The sequence below is a fragment of the Vicugna pacos genome, chromosome 12, assembly GCF_048564905.1.
Source record: "Vicugna pacos chromosome 12, VicPac4, whole genome shotgun sequence".
Classification (NCBI taxonomy): Eukaryota; Metazoa; Chordata; class Mammalia; order Artiodactyla; family Camelidae; genus Vicugna; species Vicugna pacos.
In genome coordinates this window covers 11777623-11791702 of record NC_132998.1, presented here as the reverse complement: position 1 = coordinate 11791702, position 14080 = coordinate 11777623, and the positions used below count along the sequence as shown (strand labels likewise).

The 14080-nt window shown below is 39.6% G+C and overlaps 1 protein-coding gene across 8 annotated transcripts in view; it reads right to left on the bottom strand.

Moving 5' to 3' along the window:
* Window positions 1–14080, bottom strand: part of SLC11A2 (solute carrier family 11 member 2) — a 44403-nt gene that overhangs the window by 13746 nt on the left and 16577 nt on the right. For all 8 annotated transcript variants that reach the window (XR_012078344.1, XM_031682993.2, XM_072972796.1 and 5 more), the window contains 8 exons: window positions 6694–6765; window positions 5085–5236; window positions 4401–4526; window positions 3868–3987; window positions 2178–2284; window positions 1577–1647; window positions 1402–1469; window positions 168–323 (listed from right to left, as the gene is read on the bottom strand). Coding sequence is in view for 7 of the 8 variants with exons in the window: in XM_031682993.2 (XP_031538853.2) it covers window positions 168–323; window positions 1402–1469; window positions 1577–1647; window positions 2178–2284; window positions 3868–3987; window positions 4401–4526; window positions 5085–5236; window positions 6694–6765 (872 nt within the window). In the remaining variant the exon portion in view is untranslated. The remainder of the gene's footprint in view (window positions 1–167; window positions 324–1401; window positions 1470–1576; window positions 1648–2177; window positions 2285–3867; window positions 3988–4400; window positions 4527–5084; window positions 5237–6693; window positions 6766–14080) is intronic.

Genomic DNA, 14080 nt, shown 5'->3' with positions numbered 1-14080 from the left:
TCAGTTATCTCTGGTCACCTTGGTGATAAAAACTGTGTCCAAGTATATGGAGTCCAACTGTGGAAAAACACCCTGCTCCTTCAGAGCTCTAACAGTTGTAAAGTAAAGGTGCGTCCCTTGCAACTAAATGGAAAGATCCCATGAACTGTGCAAGAGGCCTTGCTCACCTTGACTAAGGCAGAATGCAGGTACATGTTGTGTGGCATGATGACAGCGCCCACGATGCCCACAGCCTGCTCGATCTGCGGGGTACGACAGCCTGAACAGGACGGCAGGAACATGCCCTTGAGGACCTGGCTCTGGCTGGGCTTCACTGTAACATACTACATACCAACAGAACAGCTATCAGCCTTTACTGGAATATGATACTGGGGGAGTCACGCAGTACTAGGGAACAATCCACAGCCTTTACTCCCTAAATCCCTACATCAACAACTACATAGGACAATGAGGAATACAGAACCACCCAAACCACTAAGCAGCACAGGTCAGAGAATTTAGGGCTGGGGTAACCAGGTATTTTACATCATGTTTTAGATATATGAAATAGATGTGTAGAGAATGTAATTAATATTCTAAAGAAATAAAATGGCTGCTAAGGGCCTATTTACACTAGCTTCACAATAACTCCTGTGAGACAGATCCAAGAACAGAGTCAATTCTTGATTATCCACACTAATCACACTTCTGTGTTCACATAAGCTCATCTAAAAATCACTTATTTTGGCCAGGAGCATCTGCTGAGACTCATTCAGAAACACTTGTCACACATACTTTTTCTTGGTTCAGCATTTCTCTTGAAAGCCTTAGACCAAGCTGTATCATCTACTCATAGTAGAGATATATTTTTTAAAATTTAGCTAGGCCAAATAAGCAGAAATCAACTGGACACAGAAAGGTGCTATTACAGCACGTAATGGTACTGATTCCTAGGAGTGTCTGGGTTGGGGCACAAACCAGGAGAAATGCACTATATCCGCCACATTTCCACACTATCCCCTATAGTTCATTAACTGCTGCAATGCAGAGAAACTCCAAGCTGCAGTTAGCATCAACCAGGATAAGCAAAAATAGAACCCCTCTAAGTTAACTGCCAAGAACCCTACCACCCGCTCCCTAACCCTCTCCAAGATGTTCTGTTGTTGCGATGGCCAATTTGGACCCAGGGAATCCAGTCTGGGAAGTCCTAGAAAATATAGTCATTTTTGACCCAGCAGTCCCTGCAGGCCTTGCTGGACACTAGTCCTTGCTATACCATAATTTTTCAAAATTGGCCCACGGCTGAATGGCTTTTTATTAACACATGCGATACAATTAAACCGGCCTAGCATTATACTGCCATTTATAACAAAAGGGGAAAAAATTGTTTTAAAAAGCTAACGAACAGCCTGTAACACTTGCCTCATATCCAAACGTGAGCGCCATAACAGTGATCAGAAAACCAAAAAATGCCTCTAGCTTCCGCAAGCCTAAAGGGGAAAACGCAGCAGTGAGCTCACAGAAGGCAGACTTCCCCATTAGTTACATGATGGAAAGTAGCTCCTTTGACTGACCCCTCCATTCCCACTCTCCTTACCATATTTGTCCAAAAAGAGAAACACAAAGGTATCTGCAATGGTGATGAGAACTCCACCCCACAGAGGAATCCTAGGTCAGAGATAAGAAATAGAGATTAAAGGAAAGAAAAGAAACATTGAGAAACCCTCTTCCCAACAGCTCTCCAGATACATAACACTTGGAAAAGCAAGGACCTGGGGGAGAGGCAACAGTGGCTGAAGGCCAGGCCTTGGGTAGTTTAGGATCACAGCACCAACTGAAATACATTCATTCAAACTTTGTCCTCTACGTCAGACTTTAAGGATACAAAGTTGAAAAGTATGGGTCTTACCCCTCAAAGAGCTCACTGTCCAGTGGGATAAACAGATACACAAATAAATAACTGTAATACACATTGCCACACACTGTATAGTGGAAGTATGCGTAACCCAACGTGAAAACATGAAAGATACAGAACCCACATCTGCCAAGAGAGAAGATGGTTCCAGAACAGTTCCACAGAAAAAAACTGAATATTTGAGTTGAATCCTGGAAATTGAAAATGAATTGGTTTTTTGTTTTCACAATTGTTCTGAAATCTAGCAAAACACCGATTACTTCCTAGAGAAAACCCCCCTCACCTTCCTACAGACAGGAGATTGATGGCAATAGCTGAGCCAATAACTTCTTGCATATCTGAGCCAATGATAGCCAACTCCACCATCAGCCATAGGATTATTCGTGGAACCTAAACATCAAACAACAGAAAGACATGGTTCTAATTAATCATTTCTAAGAACTTCCTCCATGGTTTGGAAAGGCACATCTTGGCACTGACCCATAAACAGTCCTTTATAAGCCTTCGGTCTAGAGATGCAGTACCAGAACGTGGCTCCACCTGGTCCCTAGCTGGAGAAGGCAAAGGTGCTTCCATGTGGCAGAGCCCGTGAACCAAGGTCAGGGCAACAGCGGACCCTAATTTTTTTCTTTTTCCTTTCCACTCGCGAGTGGAATTTCCGTAATTATTTCCACTTAATTTTTTGCCTAAAAGCAATCCTAGAAGTTTTAGGGGAAAATGAGGATACTAATACGGTCAAAATATTGTTCAGGACAGAAAAGAAAATGACTGCAGAAGAAAATATCTTTCCTGATCATAGCTGAAGAGACAAAACAAATGTGAAAAGGCTGGAGTCATCCTTTCTTCTTTTCTTTTTTAAAATACCTTTATCGGGGTGTAACTCCTGTACAGTAAACTACACATATTTCAGACACATAATTCGATGAATTCTGATAGATGTATACACCTATGAACCCACTACCACAATCAAGATGCAGTCATCCTTAATGTAATGATAATACATAAGCAAGTGAAAAAAGACAGATACGCAAAGGGACTCAGGGCAACGTGGTTGGAATTGGGAGTCCTATTACAAAATCTGGAAACTAACCTGGTCAAACAATCCAGCAGAAATTTAGAAAATGCTGGCTCACTGAGGCCAGAGGCAAAAAAAAAAAAAAAGGAAAAAAAGCCCTCCAGGTACTGACTACCCAAAACATGTCACAAAAAACAACTGATAAGATACATGAGGAAAGAGAAGCTAAAAAAATTTAAATTTACCAAGTTTCTTTTTTTTTCTTTTTGAAAAGCACGTAAGAAAAAAAAAGCAGCTAAGGATACTTTCTCACAGCCAGGAAAGGAGACTAAACACTTAGATAAACTGGAGGTAGACTGGTATGTTATCTAAAGATCAAGCCAGTTCAAAGCTGTCTTCCAGACACAGGATTCATTCTTGCATTAGGCAGCAGTAAGAAAGGCCCAAAATGTCCAGAAGGAAGCTATAGAGGACAGTGTAAACTCCAGGGTCAGGGTAGACTGAAAAATAATTATTAACAAATCCAAAGATCCTGCCACATATAGTTTGTAGCAAAAGGAAAAAACTCACTTTTTTCTAACTGAAGGCAAAGACAAAGGAAAAAGAAAATATGCACAATGCAAAGTGAGGGAGTAATATGGACGTAAGAAGGAAAGTGCTTAGAGAGAATGCCCCTGCCCCTTCACGAGCCGGGCACTGATACACACCAGAAGGCAGAGTGAAAGGCAAATGTTTACTCAAACAGTATTTTTCCAAGGAAACCTTCTGGGAAAGGTGAATCTCAAGTTAGATTTTGAAAGAGCACAGAAACGTGGCTTAGCAGCAAGAGGGGCTACAGAATTTTCTGTAGGACTCCCACTCCTCAGGGCTACTGACTCCCAAGTTCTCCACTATTTCAATATAACAGTGGGGCCAGACACACAGATTCCTATATGAGTAACAAACAAAAACTCCTCACCTTGGGATACTGACGATGACACACTTCAGCAAGATGCAGCCCAGTGACCACTCCCAGTCTAGCCGCAAGGCGCTGGAGCAGGAGCCCCACAATAGTGGCCAACAGAAGAATCCAGAGCAACTAGACAAGAACAAGATCTCATCATAACACTCATTAGGTGGGGGTGGGGGCAGGGGGGTCCCTTCTGTTTGGTTGTTTGGCAATGTGAATAGGAAACACTACATTCAGGAAAGAGCCCAGGTCAGGAATCAAATGACCTGAGTTCTGCATCACACTCTACACAGAACCTGCTAGGTCACCTCTCACCTTTCTGAGCCTTCATTTCTCCCATCTGCAGTTTCTCCTTTGTTCAGGGAAACTATGTGGATAAAATAAAATTTAAAAACAGATGGAAAGTACTTTTCATCTAAGTGTCACTGCCAATGAAGTAACAGCACGTAGCCACTGAGGTTGATATGCAACAGGCAGAGTACAGGAAAAGGATGTGAGGTGTGCAGTGTTTAAAAGGGACAGAGGTAGGACTAGATGCTCACCTTAAATCCAGCCACTGCTCCAGACTGCAAATCAGATTCAATGTTTCCTGGATCCAGGTAAGCAATGCTCATAAGAAATCCTGGTCCCGTGAAAGCCCAGAGTTTACGAAAGCTAAAACAAGAGTACTATACAACAGAGGAAAAGAGATCAAAATAATCATCACCTCTAAATTGCTGATCTAATTTATCTATTATTTTATTATCACATGTAAATCAACAATATCAGCTTCATAAGAAAAAAGGATTTAGGAAGTCAGATATTGGGTGTGTCCAGTTTCATTTCAATCTTATCCACTTCTTACCAGTAAGGTGGCCACCTCTCTGTCCAAATAAGAGCCCTTCCCCTAACTGCTCTTTCCAACAGCCTTTCATTCTAAAACCTGAGCAATAATATCAGTACCTTTGTGTCCAACCACGACTCAAATGGGACAAAAGCCACAATAAAAAAGGGAACATGAAATTCATACTCTCTTGATCAAAAAACGCTCACTTGTACAACTTGGCAACAGGTTTCCAGGGCCCTCAGTTTCCTTAACAGTTGTTTGCTCTGATTACAAAAATTAGGTCTTCAGAGATTGCTTGGCAAAACTGGGTCTGAGGTTGGTGAACCTTGACTTGTCCAGCGGATTTTTCACTCATAGGTTTTCCCTAGATAATGTTTTCCTCCAAGGACCTGTCACTGACCTCCTCCTCAGGAATGGCAATCTTCTCATCAAAGTAGGTAGTGAAGGGCTCCTCCGAGTGCCCGCCGGGGGACCGCGGAAGAGAGGAATTGCTGTAGGCAGGATTGATGGCACTGAGACTGGCAGAGTCCCCATGGTCTCCAGAAGCATCTTCTGAAGTAACAGATTTGAGAAGAAATTAATTAAAATGAACAAAATACACTAACAACTCAATCTTAGAAATACTGAAATTAAATCTTTTTAATACCTAAATGCACAAGACCATCCTGACCCTATCCCAATTTTTGTACTTTATTTTTATTTTTAATAAACTAATTTTTGAGTAGGCAATATATTCACATGGTTTAAAATTTGAGAGATACAAAAATGTTTATGGTAAAAAAGCACCCCTCACTCTTCTTCCCCGGTCACTGAGCTCTACATCAGTTTTCAACACTAACCTCACAATGGTTTCTCCCTACTTTCACTCTTCTATTCCCACTCGCCAATTTTGAGAACCATTTCATTTTCTTCTAAAAACACTGATGTCTAGGGCTTAATATATAACATTCCCACACTAAACCCCCTGGTAACCTAAAATCCTAACTCTTAGAAGACAGGAAATAGGTCAGTCTAGTGGGACACATCCCTCTCCCCAGCTCCCCTCATTTGGTAGGACTTACTGAAAGAATCATCCTTGGACATTATACCTCCATCAGGCTTCTCAAAAAATGTGGAAGTGGCAAAATCCTGCCACATTTCAGGCTAAAATCTGAAGCTGCAGGGAAACCACCCAACAGGAACCCTCTGCCTCCTGACTAAGGCCGGCAGTGAAGAGCCGGGGGAGGGAGGAGGTATCAAGCTTGTGACAGAAGGGCTCATCTCAGACTAGTCATCAGTGTTTCCCTAAATCCTGCATTTTGCATTTAATTTTAAATGCAGGGAGGGGGAAGGTCTGGGAGAAAAGGGCTAATCCACCAGAAAGATACAAAGCCCAGTTTGCTGTAGCCATCAAAAGGCTATTTTTAACCACAGAGCTCTAATCTTTGTTTCCAAGAAAACTTTGCAACCTCCAATTAGAAAAATGAAAGCTTTCTTTCTAAAAGGAGCTGACCCACTTCACTGTTAAGTGGCACTGAACTCAGAAGGAAATTTCCAGAAAAGGAATGGAAATTCTAAAGAAGAAATTAGAATCAGGAAGGATTAGTCAAAGCACTCAAGAAATCTATTCAAATACACGGTATAAGGTGCTAGCCCAGCATTTTACTGCTCCATGTATATCTGAAGTGCCATGAGCAGCCAAAGCACTCTAGAAGTTTAATGCCAGGGCTACAAATAATACTTCCCTTAAAAGCATTACTGCTATAGAAACCAAACCCACAGCTAATCTTGGCTCGTTTTAGAACTGGAAATAAGAAATGAGGCAAGTCTCTGTGGTTGCAAATCCATTCTCATTTATGGCCTAAGTCACCAGGGGGTGACCTCTGAATGGAACAGGTCTTCATGACACTATTTGGGGGGGGCAATTTTGTTTTTGGAATATTGGACAAGGACAATACGGTAAATCTCTGTTACTGGCTTAAACCTAATTCCAAATAAAAATTAGACAAAAGCACAGAGCTATAAATTACCATCTGGCATCTTCTGTTCAGGACCCAACACCATGGTGGATACGGGAGTGCCTGAGTTCTTAGAATAGGATTCTGAAAAGGAGAAAAGGGAAGGAGAGAAATTAGCAAGAACAAACTAAAACCAACAAGTACAGATCCAGCATTCTGTTACTCTGTATAACTGAATCCTTACTATGTGAAGAGAATAATCCTACTGAATTAGATAACCTTGAAAATAATTAATTTTCAGAGTACAATTATGAGATATTTAATAAAAAATGTAAAAGTCTTAACATGTTTTCGCTGGCAAGACTTCAAAACCAAACTGAAGCAAAAGGTATTTCAGGGTAGTGAGCAAATGCTTTCTTAATAAGCATCCACAGAGAGGCTGCTGGCAATCACCCAGTCTCTGCCTTTGTCTCCAGATTAACCCAAATATTTATAACCAGACTGACTTCTTCCCATTTTTATGAATTTTTAAGGACAGAGATCTATAACTCTCTTTGCTTTAATAATTTAAACTCATGTTTCAATTTTCTGTAAAGGGTTAGGGGGAGCACCCCACCAGCACACTGCCAGTAGAGGCCCACTATTTCCCAGTCATATTTCCTGAAGAGAGACGTCAGCTATGTTTCAGGCCTCATTCCCCAACACTTCAACCACTGGGAGAAGAAACTTATGCCCATGACCCTCCCCTTGTGGACTCTTAAGGAGAGCTGAGGCACCGGGAGGACAAGGCATGGTCTGCAGCAGGCCTGCACTTCTCTCCACGCAGCAATAAGCAAACCGCAGGGGGCAGAGGTGAGGGGGTGTCCCAGATAACCAGCAACCTTCTGGGTTACGTTTGACTCGGGGAAGGGCAGAATATTTATAGTAAGCCCACTGGGCCACAGATATACAACATATTCTCTAGCCAACCCCACCAATAAGGCTGATTTGTAAAAATCTTGATCTTCTGATTAAGGAATCTACTTCTTAGATGATTCCAAATTTAGAAGGGGAAAGGTAGAGTAATACTAATTGTTAGCCACCCCTCCTTAAATCTCAATAATAACTATCCCACTGAAAAAGCTGCGAAGCCACCCCTTAGCTATCTTTTGGAAAGGTAGAGTAATATTAATTGTTAGCCACCCCTCCTTAAATATCAATAATAACTATCCCACTGAAAAAGCTGCGAAGCCACCCCTTAGCTGTCTTTTACTACTTAGTTTTTTTCCATTCTTGTACCTTTACTGCTCCTATATGAACAGTCCTCCACTTTTTAAAGATAACCTATTGACATTTTCTGTACCTATTTTGCAGAATTACAGAATTCAGACCTGAAGACGGTTTTAAGTTTTATCTGTCTTCTGGGGTGTAAGATATACCATGACTTGCTAATTTGGAAAACATTATCTTTCACCTCTGTAGTCACCAATATCAAGTATTTTATTTTAATGGACAATAGCCATGTCCTTCCTTCCTATCAGATTTTCAGCCACCAAATGGTTTTACCAACAGACACCATAATATTGACTAAACCCTACCCCCCTTTCAGCCAGTTACAATCACATCTCACCTAAACAGATTTTACACATCTGACCACTTAGTAGCAGTGCCACTTGGCTTCCAATCACAGCACAGCTCCTGGCCCCATCCAGTCTTTTCGCTTTTAATTTACATATAATTCTAAGAAGCCAGGATAACCCACAATAAATTAGAAACCACGAATCAGATCTGGGAGTATGGCTCTTACAAGGAAAGTCTTGGGCCAGTTGATATGAGGCATCTTCCTTATACTTCAATCAACTATGAGAACATCATTGTTATGAACATCATTATTAATATTATCTTGTTATTAAGAATAACTCAAGTTTCTAATGGTGGCCCCACTCACTAAAAACTGATTCAATTAGATCACTTTTGTAGTGATAATTGATACCATGTTTTAGAAGGCACAGAAGTGTTTTACACATTTGAGGAAAACTCCTATCCAAAATAGGCTTTTAAAACTTACACTTAAAAAGCAAACAATTGAGGCCACTCTCCCTTCTGAGAGAGGTGGACTGCACTCAGTCTACGAAGTATGTATCTACTTTTACTTTAAACTAAACACTCACCCCCATCCCTCACAGCCTTTCTCTTGCCTTCTAAAACAGCCCGTACTCTGTCTATAGAGGATGTATCTCTCTGAATAAATCCACTTTTACTCAAAAAGAAAAAAAAGAAGCAAACAATTGAGATAGTAGTTGTGTTTTCTCCCAAGCCTGCAGTCTGCAAAGGTGACAGTTAAATAATTTTAGACAGAAATATTTCAAGATAAAATGTTCAATTATTACTATTAGTACTCTAAGTGATTATTCCCATAATAATTACTTACAGAGCCAATAAAATACAAAAACAGTCTGGTCATCTCTGTGAAATCTCAGAAATGTATTCTTGGAAGAGAGAAAATAGATTCTAGATTCCAACCTTCTCATCAAAACATTTAGTCAACAAACTGTAAGCTCCACTGCTGGCAGTGTCCACAGAACATAACTAGGGCAGGGAATGGAGGGTCATTTACGCTTGGCGTGCTGCACAGTATTTACGTCTCCGTGAAAATTTAAGACCCATATGGAAGCAGTAAGTTAATGAGAAGACAGTTTTGCTTTCCAGGACCATACCACCAGGTCATTTCAGTCATTTAATTACATTAAGGAAAAGATAAAATTGAGATACAAGCAACAAGAATCAATGCAACGGTACTTTGATAACTATGGTTAACACTGCTTTGATACTCTAGCTCATTTCCAACCAGTAAGTGCCACCTTCTCTTAAAGCCAGTTAAGTTTCCTCCTATCAAACAGCAGTCAACAGGAAAAAAAATGGCATTTCTGGTTCAATGCAGTATAACTATTTTATTCTATTCTTTACCCAAAGTTGTAAAACTGTTTTACAAGATAAGAATGCTAATTAAATTACATTTTCTGTCTAACCTGTCAGAAGTCTACTATCCTTTAGCCCAGTTATTTCACTTCTAAGAATGCATGCTAAAGAAACATTCACACAAGACAGTAGGTGCAAAAATATTTCCCATAGCACTGCTTGCAATGTCAAAACACTAAAAACAACCTAGTACATGCACAGCCGGAACATCATGCAGTTATCATAAACAAGGTAGATTTATACGGACTGATAGGAAACATTGTCCAATACAGACTGTCGAGTAAAAAACCCAACTTCTAGAACAGTATGCTATCATTTGTGTAGCAGAAAAAAAAAGAGAGAGAGAGAATACACACATATGCATACAGACTATATCCAAAGCATGTGCCAAAAGCTGGTAATGCAGTCCCTAAGAAGGAGTAGGGGGCACAAACGAGGTCAGGCAAAACGAAGACCTCTCGCTGAATGTACACTGTATACAATTCTACACTTAAAGAAGTTTACCGTGTACTTGTTTTTTTTTAATGTAAAGGTCATACAGTCACTCAGTTTCTGAACGAACACTTCAGTTGAACTCTCTCTGATAAAGCTTGTGTAATGGATAATCACAGATCTGCAGCTGTCTGTCTGGCAGGTATATATGCCCTTACACTTAACTTCCTACTTATTTTGACTGTGTGTGAATAGCCATGCTCTGAAATTGTGATTTCGATGTTTCACCTGAATGCAAAGAATTAGAAAAATTCTCCTCAGGAAATCATTCCCTGACAACCTAGTTTGGGTTAAATGTTCCTCCTTCATGTTCCCCCGGGCACCTGCTGCTTACTACTATCATATCACGTTATCTTGAAGCATTTATTCCCAATATTATTCTTGCAACTTTTCTACAAGTTTGAAATTATATAAAGTTATACCCCCAAATACATACTAGCTATAATAAATTCTCAACATCTGATTAATAATTCCGTGTGTTCTCTTAGCATTTACAAGAACTCTGGAAGAACAACTTGGATAGCGCAAACATCTTTTAAAAATTGCTCCCAAGGAAGAAATATTGAGCATTAAAATACATATAATCTTAAACTTTTCCCCTCTATGGTTAAGAAAAGTTTGAATTTAACCTAATTTTTTTCTTATAAAATTCTTCTGTAGAGAGCAAAGGCACTCAAAATCATTTCATTCCTTTTAGACCTGCGTTCAGTGTTGCAAAGGTCTCCCTAAAATGAATTTTAAGTTTTAAAGAAGAATGTTTTTGAACAGTCCTCTAATCTTCTCCTTTTTTTCCCTCCCTCCCTCCCTTATATAAATAAAATCAAAGACAGTATTAAGTAGAGAAAGGACTTTAATAGAGGCAACTGGAAAAGTGTTTGCATGGAATCAGTCGATGAAATAAATGTGAACAGGAATGTTTTAAACTGACCGGCAAAGCCCCCTCTTCTCCTTGATGCTTCCCTCAGCCAACATTCCATGCCAGCAACATGCTGGTGACAGGTAGAAACTGCCATTTGTACAGGTCAAGGCTTTAAAAAGTAATACACTCAAGAAAGAAAGAAAAAAAAGTAATACCCAGGTTGTTTATTACAGAATAATAGAGTTGTGATAAAAAAAAATTCTGTGTGTCTTGAGGAAAATGAAAAGATTTCCAGATCCTTCTAAAATTCCCTTTTCTCTAAAAGTCTACGTTAAGGCTAAAGTACTGGACATTCCTATTAAACCATTACTATTAATCTAACATCTATATTGTACTAGATGTTCTTCATGAAGGTGAGCTCCTGCCCCTGGATGACTAGGAGTCAGCAAAACTGTGAAATATTCAATGGTTCAAACAGAGCTAATTACTGTCTGAACCCTAAGCATTTTAATAAGGAATATTACCAGCCATTTTTTTTTAATGAGAAATTATTACTTCCTCCATTTTTCCATTCCAGGTCAATAAAGAAGCACCATTTTCTGAGTCTTTTCATCAGGATATTCATCTAAATTAATTCCAAAACTCAATCTGCTCCCACTGGGGGTGAGGGGAGAGAAACAGCTTAGAAAAGTCATGTGAATTTCTAAATTATAATTGAGGATGTGAAGTTTGGAATTATTTTTTAAATCTGGATAAAAATAATCCTATTTTTCTCTCATAAAATGAATTTGATACAAAATGATAAAATGAAAAAAAAAGACAGGTTGAAGACAGATTACACTGACTTTCTGACAGAAGAACAAAGTGAAAAGCCCCTCCGGCACCCTTAGTTTAAGGCCTTGAATCTCTAATCCTCTCGACCTAAGTGGGTAATATTTCGGGAAGCTGAAAGTCACACAAGCACGCCCAGTTCATAAAGTACAAACAGTGCTGCTATTGTTCAATGTGCTTAACACGCATCAGAGCACCCCCCCTCCGGCACAATAGCCACCAAGATACCAGCTTAGACTGGTCTTTGTTTTACTGACTATGTATGCCACAGTAATAATCTCAAAATTGGAGGCATTTTGCTTAGTCTACTCAAGAACCACAATCTCAACTCAACATCAAGTTTGACATTTCCACCTGAGTTGGACTTTTTAAAATCTGTTTCATAGCTGAAAGGAAAACCTGACATTGAGAACATCTAATGATAAAGAAAGAAGAAAATGAGAAAATGCCAGACAGCAAAAAGAGGAGAGAGGGGGTAAGGTACGGGGAGGAAGAGTGCAGCTGATAATGAAACCGGTTGCCTGGGTGTCAAAGATGATAACAGTTGGAAGAAATGTGGCCAGCCTGCCCAGAAGTACTGAACTTTTACACAAAAATATCACTCATCAACCAGACTTCAGAATTAGAAGGTCCTAATTAATACCTGTTAAATAAGAACTCTTCACTTTCTCTGCTCAGCACTCTGAGGCTTAACCAGCTTCCAAACTTCCATGACAGGAGAGGGTCACTAAAACCTTACTTCAGAGACTATAGGTTGGTTCCTCCCAACTCTCACAGTGTGAGCTTCCCCTGATTTCCTCCCAACCAGAAGTTTACAGCAGTGCATTTCCCTTTGGCGGACCAACCTGGCCTCCTGACTGGACACATCCATCCTGGAACACAACTCCAAGCTCTGTGAAATTTTCACAGACCCCTTTCCACTGAAGTAAGACAATCTAGTAAATCAGTCTATACTCTCTTCTTGCCTCAGAAAAAAATGTTTTGCCCTTATACTTGCTTAAGTAGCTTTTCTCTGGCAAATACGAAGAATGATTATCATTAGATTACATTCAGCTTATTCATTCCAATGACAAATATTGCCCCCCCAGTGCAGAATGACCTCAACAATTTTAAATACATATTTTCCTCAATGTTTCTTATCTTAAAGCAAAGAAAAATTGTATGTAAAGACAGACAATACATGCAAGATTCTCCAGCCTCATATATGCCTCCTTCCGCTCTTTGGAATCTGTTAAAATTTCAATAATTAATTTATAGCCTCATTTCATTACCTAGGAATTTTAATAGACACTTAATTATTAGTGATAAATGGGACCAAACCAAAAATAACACATACAAGATGACCTACCAGCAATAAGCACGAAGACTGAGGACACTAATTTCCCAGTTTAAGTCTTTACTGGAAACCAGTCCTTACACATAAAAATGTAAGTCACTCTAACCTTAAATTTAAAGTGCAAGAGGAATTAGACAATAAATATATTTTTATCATTCCTGGCCAACTTTTTATACTCCATTCTGATCTCAATATAGTATTATAGTATAATAGATGGTTTATTATACCTATGATATTCCTGATGATAGCCGAGGGCTCTTTGTGTCTCCAGGGGACAATAAACGTTAATTGTTCCATATACATTTGTTCAACTAGCAAAAGAATAAAAGGCATCACAAGAGTGAGACAACAAAGATCTAGGTCTTCCAATTCCTCACACATTCAAATGCTCCCTGCCTTACAAAGTATTTTATTCAAGTCAGAGAGATTCACATAATAAAGATGACAATATTAAGGTAAAAGACTTCCCTTTCTGCCTCAAACACTCAACTCTTTAGAGAATCACTTCCTGTCCTTTTTAAAGCCCTAATAGGGGTTTCACAGACACTGTCCTCCACTCTCACCAAGCCAACATTCACCTTTCAACCCTATACAAGTAGTAAACTGTCTTTTTCCAAAGCTAAAGAACTAAACTTACACCATGCGTACTTCAGCCAAACCTGGCCAGCATACTGCTGCAGTAAGCGATGTTCTTTTTTGTAAATTCAAAGTTTCTCATTTTGTGATTAGTTCCCAATAATGCTATGTATAAAAACAGCAGCTTTCTTGGAAGGGGAGAACTGGAAGACAAAAACCTCCTCCACTAGAGCCTTCAGAAAGCACCAAGAGAACTTGACCTCTGACTTTTAAGCTCACAGAAAGGGCATAAGTCGGTCAGCAGACATCACTATTTACGTGCATGGTGAGGAAGCAGGGAATAAAGATGTCTTTGATCCCACAGCACCCACCCAAGCTCTTAGCACTAAAAATCAAATAGAAGAGAT